The sequence below is a fragment of a genome, unplaced genomic scaffold, assembly GCF_019419815.1.
Source record: "Pyrus x bretschneideri cultivar Hongxiangsu unplaced genomic scaffold, Pyrus_bretschneideri_v1 Contig28, whole genome shotgun sequence".
In the NCBI taxonomy this organism is placed as follows: domain Eukaryota; kingdom Viridiplantae; phylum Streptophyta; class Magnoliopsida; order Rosales; family Rosaceae; genus Pyrus; species Pyrus x bretschneideri.
This window is the reverse complement of record NW_025999590.1, coordinates 1,058,624-1,068,569: the sequence shown is the minus strand read 5'-3', so window position 1 is coordinate 1,068,569 and position 9,946 is coordinate 1,058,624. Positions and strand designations below refer to the sequence as shown.

The following is a 9,946-nucleotide window of genomic DNA, read 5'->3' as shown; positions in this document are numbered from 1 at the left end:
CAGATTTTTAAGTCTTCATATAATAATATTGGATTAAACAACTAAACCAACATATTTCAAAGTCTTCTTATATTAATATTAGATTAAACAACAAACCAACAGATTTCTATGTCTTCTTATAGTATTATTGGACTAAACAACAGAACCTAGTATATAAAATCGTTCACTTCCAAAGACAATGGCGCGATAAAGTGCAGTTCTGAAAGAAAAGGAGAGAGACAGAATCAAGTGAGTGACAAATGGGAAGAAGCTCCCGTTGTGAGAAGGATGGACTGCGCAGAGGATTTTGGACTGATGCTGAAGACCAAATTCTGCTTGATTATGTCAGAGAGCACGGCGAAGGGAGATGGGAGAAACTATCGAGGGAAACAGGTGAGTTGGCTTCAATTCTACGTACGAGCTTCTTAGTTACAACGCATGAATGTTTATGAAATATGCATATTCGGTGCAGGTCTGAAGAGATGTGGGAAGAGTTGTAGGCTTAGATGGTTGAATTATCTGAGGCCTGATATCAAGAGAGGCAACATTACACAAGAAGAAGAAGAATTGATCATCAGACTCCACAAACTATTAGGCAACAGGTACTTATTGTTACGTAAACCTTGTAAGCTTCGTTAAGTAGTATGTCCTAGTTATGGGTGTTTCATAGTTCTCGGCACATGTAGATGGTCATTGATAGCTGGAAGGCTTCCAGGTCGTACAGACAATGAGATCAAGAACTACTGGAACTCTATCTTAAGGAAGAAGGCAAAAGAAAACCAATCAGAAAGGTCTAGAAATGAGAGGAAAACCATTGAAGACTTGGCTACAGAAGCTGCGTCATCAGTCGAGACCGATTCACATTTTACCAAAGAAGAACGCAGACCAACAAACAATGGAATTGAAGAAAAGAATACAGAAGCAGAACCAGATTGCCATGATGGATTCTTACCTAACACTAGTGACAGTGATATGCCACGGAACTTCATAACGGATCTCAATGAAGGGCAACTTAGCATATCTGAGTTTCTCCATACCGACTTCACAAAGCTTTGTGAACTGAATATGAAGATTGTTGATTGCACAAATAACTGTAGAAATGGGTCATTAATGTCAACCCCAACCACTGAAGCTCCTTTGCATTTGGAGGAGTTGCTAAATGATTGGGAAGCTTACGACTTTTATCTGCCCTGAAGTTTCTTTGGGTACTTGATTCTTTTCCTTTGAGTGTCGATATCAACTAAAATGGCCTAGTATATTTGCTTATCATGCATCCTTCATCCAATATTTCCATATATGGCAAATATCATTTGTGTTTGGTGGTACAAAGGGCAACATTTCCTAGGCTTTCTTGGTTTAGTTTCTAAACCATACGTCCTTTTTCCGGGAGATAGCTTACAGGATAGGTCTTTTGGGTTTTGCCGTAAATGGAACGCTCCTTTTATTATTTACCGATTTTGTAAACAGAATGATCGTTGTGGTTACTTGTCATTTTCATTGCACCTATGACCTAATTAAAGAGAAAATGAGTAATATATACATGAATACGAATTACTAGTTCGATGCGTAAGTAGACATAACCAACATTTTCCAATATTAATCAATATGTTATATCCAAAAAGGAAAATTTAATTCAACTTCAAACTCTGTCAGCAACAAACACTACTAAAAAAATGCTTGAGACTCAAGCAAATAGCCAAAAACACATCAAAATTCCTAGGTTAACAAAAGAACTACAGGCTATGATTAAGTGGCGTACCTTCCTAGTTTTGTCCGATGGCTATGCTCTACCTTATTCGTCAGAATCATCACCATCCATCTCTTCTCTTTCATCCATGTTTTCATCATCCTCATCGTTTTCCTTCTCCTTCCCAGAGTCTCCTTGCACATGTTCTACTTTACCATCACCAATGCCATTGAAATCCAACCTACTCGAACCCTTTTCGGAGATTTCAAAATTCCCATTTGGCAGATTATGTGCAACTCCCGTCTCTCTTCCTGCAATAAAGGCTTCTAAAAGCTCCGAACATCCTTGCCTTTGAATGCTAACATCCATGCTAACCGAAGACGACGATGAAGGGACGGTCGGTGTTTTTGAGTACAGCTGACCCAATTGACTAAAATAAGAACAAGTTTTCGACTTCAGAGGACGCTTTTTCGCAGCGTCTTTGGTTTTCCTAAAGTACTTGTTGATGTTCTCCCACTTTTGCTTGCACCTTCTGGCACTTTTCTGATAGCCCATTGAAGCCATTAAAGCACTCACCTCTTCCCAAACATGCCCTTTTGACCCCAGTTCTGCAAATTTCGACTCTACACTACTGCGCACTAGAATCAAAGCCTCGACTTCATTTTGAGGCCATCTGCTATTTGCGTTATCAGGTTTGGAGGGTGTCAATTCCTCTGCGGTTTCAGGTTCGCTTGAATTATCGGGCTGCAACAACAATGGGATTTCCCTAGGAGGAAGGTTGACTCTTTGGCCAGTGATTTTCTCAATGTATGAAACAATGAGAGCTTCTCTGCTTGAAGCTATAGCCTGCTCATGGAGTTTGCCCATGGCTTCTCTCTTATGGTTCTCCTCCGCTTGACATCTCCATGCTTCTTCTCTCTCCCTTCTCTCTTTGTCCATTTTTTCAATCACTTCCAAATACTTCTTATGAAGATTCTCTTGGTGATCCACAACCTGCTTCACCAAGTTCTCAAAAAACCTAGTCATTGAACTTAATTGCTCCTTCATTTTCCTCTTCCTCTTCCGAATCTTCCTCACCAACACCTCTTCTCCAATGGAGTCTTCCGATCTGTTATCTGCCCTAAATGTATCAGCTGGAGCAACATTGAGGCCATTAGAATCACCAAAAACCACAGGAAATCCCACATTTTTCAGGCAGTTTTCGCCGGTGAGAGCAGAGCCAGAGCCAGTTTGATTCTGATTACCCTCCCCCATCTTTGTAAGGTTATAGATTGCTTCAAGCTCACCATAAAGCCTGTGTTTTTCCTCCAAGTCCCTGCATCTCTCCCCTTCTTCCTGCCTCTGCCTGTTGTTTGTTGTGTCGGGGACTACCGCGGCAAGAGGCTTCCAACTGCTGCATTAACACAAACACATGGGGGGTAAAAACAAGGTCAGCATGAAAAACAGAGAGAGCACAGAACAAGTACAACAAATAAGCACGTAAATTTCTGCAATATCAACAAAAATTACCACATGGGTTCTCTTATAATCCCATAATATTCTTGGGTTTGCCAATTTTTGAATCCTAAGTTATGTGGTCCACTGTTTTCACTGAGACCAAGCTTGAAACTTAGAGGGCTCGGCTGCCATGGCAGCCTGCTTTCTTCCTGCTGTTCTTGCTGCTGCTGCTGCAGCAATGCTTGGAACTGGAGATGATTCTGTCGTTGAAACAGGTCGTGGGTAATCGGAATCGGTTGAGCTATTTGACTGACATGACTAAACGGCTGCTGCTGATGAAACTGTTGAAGGAAATGGTTCTGGTTTTGCTTCTGAGGACTGAAGATTGGTAAAACTGATGAGCTAGAATCCATGAACTGTTGATTACCAATCTCTGCTGTTTCAAAATTCGACTGCATATCTTTTTTTCTCCAAATCGAAAACAGAAAAAAAAATGTTTTTGTCACTGTAAATTTGAAATATTTGAAGCAGGGGAAAGTAGGGTTCTTCTTCTTCTTATTGGAAAAACAAATCTTAACAGAAAGATCTTTTGAAAGGTTCAACTTTCAAACGCATAACAGACTGAAAGTTTCAGAGAGTGAGAGTAGGGAAGGATAAGGATTTGGAGCTCCCAGAGTTCGTCTAGTCATATTATCGTTCTTTGTTTCTTTTTTTGAAATATTTGTTTTAGAATTTGACAATGTTCTTTTGGGTTGTTTGAACAAAATAGCTATTTTGATTTGCTTTATATATATATTAATATAAATAGGAAAGAAACTAACAACATTGTCAATGTTTTTGTTAACAATGTGATGAAAGAATTCTTTGGTTTAGTTTCTTCAACACACGTTCGACTTGCACAAAGTGTTATTTCTGACGACAGTAAACGTTGCGCTCATCGTTTACTGTTGAGTCCGTATGTGTTATGGCACTATCTTTGAATAGAGCAATTATCTTCAACCAATTGTGTTTCGAAATTTTTTTATAACTCAATAAAATAAAAATCAAGAAATGTTCTCTCGAGGGAATTTGCTCCTTGTACTCCTTGATGGGCGACATAGTCACGAAGTGACACGTGCGATGGTAGTAAAGAGCTGAAAAGGAACGGACTCGTAGGCAATCTCATGGGGGCCCACAGTGACACGCATCAGAATCTGAATATTATGTCGTCGTCCAACATGAAAGAGAGAGTGACGTCCTTTTGGAAGCATACGATGTATGTGGCACGTGAATAGGAGAGTACATTGGCCATGCTGTCGACTTGTCTCTCAAGATTAATTATAAGGAAAACTAATGAAAATATTTTGAAAACTTTGAGTTTTAATGATAACAACAAAATAAAAGGTAAAATAAATAGTATCAAGATTGACTTTTTAGTGTAAAAAATATGGTTTTTCGTTAAAGTTCCCTTAATTCTAATGGAAAGGGATCCTCGTCAGATCCTTTTGCTGGAGATCTCGTAATCATATCCATTCATCGTATATTATGCAATTAGAAATCATTTAAATTTTAAATTTTAACATTAAATATAAATAGTACCTAAAGAAAATTGATCGGACGATGTACGATGAATGAATATAATCACGGAATCCCCAAATCTCCATTTACAATGACCAGTCGCGATTTCATATCCCATCCAACTGCCAATATTCAAAGTTTGCAAATGTCAGTTTGACAATTGTAGGATTACTGGTAGACGCCAACCATACAACTCTCTCTCATGGTCCATTTGCAGTGTCAAAAAGTGAGTGTCAAAATCTCAGCAACAATAGTCGGCTCTCGTTTAGTCATGACACGATTATACTATTATCGTATTATTTTCGTGCTACTTGAATTATATATGACATATAAATATGATTAACAATTAGTTTGAAACTTCAAAAAAAAAAAGAAATTCATCGATTGTATTATGATATTTAGTGAATTTGGCCGTTTTTCCGACACATTGAAAAATTTCTCATGATTAACATATGATGTCGTGAAGGTAGTATACATGTATGAAGAAAATCTTTCACCTCATTTAGATGGCTTCTTTTTGTAGAACTGATTTTATACATTAGTGACTTGATAGATGAAACTCAGAAATGAGTAAATGCGAAACTTAACATTTGGAGAAAAGTATTGGAATCTAAAGGTCTTCGCTTAAGTCGATCAAAGACAGAGTATATGGAATGCAAGTTCAGTGCAAACGAAGGCTCAAATGAGTTAGGGGTGAGGGTTGGAGACCAGGAAGTACCAAAGAGCGACCGATTTCGCTACCTAGGATCTATCTTGCAAAAGAACAGAGAGTTGGATTGAGACATCAACCATAGAATACAAGCTGAATGGATGAAGTGGAAGAGTGCATCCTGCATGTTGTGTGACCGTTGTATGCTACTGAAGCTCAAGAGAAAATTTTATAGGACATCCATGCTTTATGGTACGGAATGTTGGACAGTGAAGCATCAACACGTACATAAAATAGGTGTAGCGAAGATGAGAATGCTTCGTTGGATATGTAGGCACACGAGAAAGGATAAGATCAGGAATGAGGATATCCGAGATAAAGTAGGAGTAGCCGAAATTGAAGGAAATATGAGAGAAAATCGGTTACGGTGGTTTGGACACGTGAAATGAAGGCCTACTGACACTCCGGTTAGAAGATGCGATTACAGAACAGAGGTTCAAGGCCTAAGGGGTAGAGGAAGACCTAGGAAGATTTTGGAAGAGACTCTAAGAAAAGATTTTGAGTACTTGGAACTAACGGAAAATGTGACACATAACTGAGCGCAATGGCGTTCTAGGATTCATATAGCTGACCCCATTTAGTGGGAAAAGACTTTACTGTTGTTGTTGTTGTATTGATTTGGTATCGAAAGAACTCACTTTTAATTGATTAATTCTCATGCGGAGCCTAATTTTTGTACTAGATACTCTACAAGTGATTTTGGTTTGCCCATAATCGCTCTCAAACGAGTCCTATTGTACAAAACTCATTCAATAATGAAGTTGTTAATAACATTCGAAATCAAAATGTGAAATTGAAATAATTTTTCCAATAACTGTATGGTACAAACCCGAATGAGGAAAGATTTTGATAAATTAAACTTTATCACGTCATATTATGTCATTTTTTAAGATTTTAATAAATTAAACCTTGTCAAATGTGTCGCTCAATTGGCTCTGATAATATAATTCGTCACGAGTGCGTGTTAATGCTGTATCCAAATTTATATTGTGAATAAAATTTGATAAACAAAATGGTGAGGTGAGCAGGACCACAAATCTCAATGTTACTCCTGTAATTTTGTCTATAGTTCAGTTGGGTTCTAAATATGGATGCTGACCCCAAAACTTCGACTGAAAAAGTTGGGTATGGGCTCTGCCAGACGGACAAAGATTGTCTGTCCTTTCACTTTTGGTATTTTTTCGTATTTTTTTATTTGTGTGGTCACAGTTAAGTAAAGTTAATATTTTATATTACTATTCATTTTTGTCTAATTATCTCTATAAAAAAACAATATAAAATGTTGACGTGGTTTAACCGTAATCACATAAAATAAGAGGGCACGAGAGGGTACCGGAAGTAGGAAGGCAGACAATCATTGTCCCTGCCAGACTCCCCTTCAAGCTGCTCCTTGGGTCTCCCCCAAGTTGGTTCCAATTTGTTACCAAAATTGAACCCAATTGGATGAGTGTGAGCTTAACCTGTCCGTAACGTTCAAAATTTCGTTAAAAAAAATAAGAAAATGATAAAGACACTCTATTTTCTCTTATTATTTAATTTATTTAATCTAATAACTAAAGATAAAGCACACTGGAAGAGAGACTAAAAAATTATCAATTAAATTTACAATAAAACCTCAACTTTCTTCGGTTATAGCTTTACACTAATTAATCGAATAACTTCCTACTTTCTGGTTTCTGGTTAAAATAAAAAAATAAAACTTACAGGGGATGGTGCCTGCATTTGTAACCAGTTGTCTGGTCTGATTAATCGATGGGAAAGTTTAGTCGGACATGAAGGAAAATGTGAACTAGATGTAGCTCCTGAATTTCAAAACCTTGCCGGTGATGTTATAGCCGGAACAGCCTATGGAAGCAACTACGAAGAGAAGAAAATATTTGAGCTGCAAAAAAGCAAGCTGTTTTAGGACTTTCCCAGGCGAAAGGTATACTGCTACGCGCTTATTAAAACTAACAATACTTTATTATGTAGTTTTTATTTGCACATTACTACTTGGGCTAGTGGCATTCGGTTTTCGCTTTGTTAAACCATGTCTTGAGTTTAAATTTCATGAACATTTGTCAGCCCAAGTTAGTTTTCTCTCTCGGTGCAGATTCATACCCACTAAAAAGAACAGGATGAGGTACAACTTGGACAACGAAATCAAAGCAATATTAAGGGGTATGATCAGCAGAAAAGAGCAAGCAGCCATGGAAATGGTGAAGTGGGTGCAAATTATTTGCTCAGTTTACTATTACAATGTAATGAACAAGATCAAAATAGCATGATAATTGAGGATTGATAACAGTAAGATTGAGCTATGGTTGCAGAAATGGAAACTAAGAGAGTTCGAAGAGAGAGAAAGTAGAGAGGGAAAACTGTACTTTCATTATATCAACAATTATTACAAGATTTGTTTATATAAATACAACCACAGATAACTAACCTAAGAGTCGTTAATACACTTGTGACACATGGCTATTCTATATATTGACACATGGCAACAATTTAATAATATTATCCTCTACACTATAATATTCCCCCTCAAGCTCATCCAAGTTGGCAAGAAAAAGCAAGAGAAGAAGTCCTACGTCTGTGTGGAAAGAACACACCTGATTTAGATGCCCTAAATTACATCAAGATTGTAAGTCGCTTCCTGCTTAATGTTACATGTACCACAATTATTTATCATAACAAAAAACAATTCTTCACCTTTAATATTACACACATGTGGTTAACAATGTGATAAGTGAATATGAACATCAATTTAAACGCAATTCATTAACCGGATTTTTTGTTGTGTGCAAGTGTCGATTATATTAAAGGAAGTTCGAAGGTTATATCCGCTCCATAGAGGCACACCCAAAACAAAACCAATGTAGGAGGCTGGACGCATTTCCAATATCCCAGCTGGTGTTTGAATTTGTGCTGCTGACTATGTTTCTTCACTATTGTCCAATATATTGAGGTGAAAACATTGATGAATTAAACCCAGAGAGATTTGCTGAAGGAGTTTTACCTAAATAACAATCCCAGAATTTCCAAGTCACCTAAGCTAACTTTTCCAGATTAACCTGTGCATGGATCCGCGTCTGGCCATGTGCGCTTTAATATCACTCGATGTTCGTTGTCAACATTTTTGTGCAGTTGTCACATCCTTTTAGTTATAGTAAAACCAGTTGCTAAATTGAGCTTGACATTATGCTATACGCATGTAGTCTCTATTACAAACATGCATAACGATGTCCTCAATAAATGTCTTACTTCGTTACCCGATCACTTTTTTCGCAGGTTTCATGATACTGAATGCAAATGTTGTGGAGCCAAAAATAATCACAATGTGACATGTTGATCTTTGGATTAAAAGGACAAGAATACCCTTGAGGCACATCGGAATTCCTATGCGCGAGTAGCAGGTAATCATCCCTTAGCCAAATCAAAAGTGCACAAAATAGGTAACAATTCAAAACCTATTTCATCCATCCTCATCAAATCCTTTCCACAAGGTAACTCTCAAATCTTTCCCTTTTTATTATACTAATTAGCCAATCAATTAGGCAATTATTCTATTAATTGGCTAATTAATTAGTTAATTATTCAATTATGCCCAAGTAAACACAAATCAAGAACCTAGTCCACAAAGAGAGCCAAGTGGCCAGTCCTCTCTCACCCAAGGAGGCCGGCCACACTCCTATAAAAACCCTTTCATTCTCTCCAAAACCCAATTCCAATTCTCTTGCTAAATTCTCTAAATTCTTCAAACAATGTTCCCTCAAAATTCTAAATTTGGTATTGGAGGTTCTTTGGCCAAACCCCCCCCCCCCCAAATCATCATGGGCACGTGAGGCTTTTGGCTTTGACCTAAGGTGTTATTTGTTTTGTAGGTGCAATTTTGTTCAAAATCAAGAAGGAAGAAATTTGCATCCACAAATGTCTTACTTCCTTACCCGATCACTTTTTTCGCAGGTTTCGATAATACTGAATGTAGTTTTGAGGTTACATTCACATTTGCTACTTATGTATGGGCACACCTTCCAGAAAACCAATACAGGAGGGCTTTCCATCCCAGCTGCTGTGGTAGATTTGGGTTTCCTACTCTGATTCTTCACACTGATCCAAAATATTGGGGTGAAGATGTTTAGGAGTACAAGCCAGAGAGATTTGCTGAAGGAGTTGCGCAAGGTTTTTCTGTGATAAAATCAAAGATGGCTCCGGTTATGATTCTTCAACATTTTACTTTCGAGCTCTCTCCCTCATACACTCATGCTCCTGTTATGTACATTACTGTGCAGCCACAACATGGAACTCCAATCATACTGCATAGGATTTAAGATGCTGAAATTGGTGCCCAATAAGTAGATTTGAATAAAAGTTGGATCTTCATGTAAATTTGAGTGCATAAAAGATTGTAAAATATTTAATATCGAGTGCATAAGGTGGAGTTTAAAAATTGCTACCATTTCTTATAATAAAACTAGTTTCAAATTAAGTCTAATTAAAACTATTTTATTTATCGGGTACTAATCTCATTTTCATTTTCTGCACTTCTTTTATTATTTTTGTCTATTGAATTTCTTTTGATTTATTAAATTTTAAGG

General features: G+C 37.4%; 2 protein-coding genes and 1 pseudogene across 3 annotated transcripts; 2 read left to right on the top strand and 1 right to left on the bottom strand.

Annotated features, from left to right (window-relative positions):
- Positions 1–239: 239 nt before the first annotated feature.
- On the top strand, positions 240–1,173 carry LOC103927530 (transcription factor WER-like). Its single transcript, XM_009336469.2, has 3 exons — positions 240–372; positions 452–581; positions 666–1,173. The coding sequence occupies exons 1-3, from the start codon at positions 240–242 to the stop codon at positions 1,171–1,173; spliced, it is 771 nt and encodes a 256-aa protein (XP_009334744.2).
- A 392-nt stretch (positions 1,174–1,565) lies between these two features.
- LOC103927482 (trihelix transcription factor DF1) lies at positions 1,566–3,872 on the bottom strand. 2 transcript variants are annotated; one of them, XM_048588224.1, is made up of 2 exons: positions 3,176–3,872; positions 1,566–3,056 (listed from the first exon to the last, which is right to left on the bottom strand). In XM_048588224.1, exons 1-2 carry the CDS (start codon positions 3,559–3,561, stop codon positions 1,772–1,774), a joined length of 1,671 nt encoding a protein of 556 aa, XP_048444181.1. In that variant the 5' UTR covers positions 3,562–3,872; the 3' UTR covers positions 1,566–1,771. The 2 variants fall into 2 exon arrangements, with proteins under 2 accessions (XP_048444181.1, XP_048444180.1); XM_048588223.1 differs by having other exon boundaries at positions 1,566–3,059; positions 3,176–3,870.
- A 3,950-nt stretch (positions 3,873–7,822) lies between these two features.
- On the top strand, positions 7,823–9,679 carry LOC125479368 (annotated as a pseudogene).
- Positions 9,680–9,946: the final 267 nt, after the last annotated feature.

Excerpts from the sequence above, each read along its gene's own strand:
- LOC103927530 (XM_009336469.2), top strand. The coding sequence starts at position 240 with ATGGGAAGAAGCTCCCGTTGTGAGAAGGATGGACTGCGCAGAGGATTT. Across the intron at positions 373-451 it reads GAAACTATCGAGGGAAACAG|GTCTGAAGAGATGTGGGAAG; the intron begins GTGAGTTGGCTT and ends TATTCGGTGCAG. Across the intron at positions 582-665 it reads CACAAACTATTAGGCAACAG|ATGGTCATTGATAGCTGGAA; the intron begins GTACTTATTGTT and ends CGGCACATGTAG.
- LOC103927482 (XM_048588223.1), bottom strand. The coding sequence starts at position 3,561 with ATGCAGTCGAATTTTGAAACAGCAGAGATTGGTAATCAACAGTTCATG. Across the intron at positions 3,060-3,175 it reads ATTATAAGAGAACCCATGTG|CAGTTGGAAGCCTCTTGCCG; the intron begins GTAATTTTTGTT and ends GTGTTAATGCAG.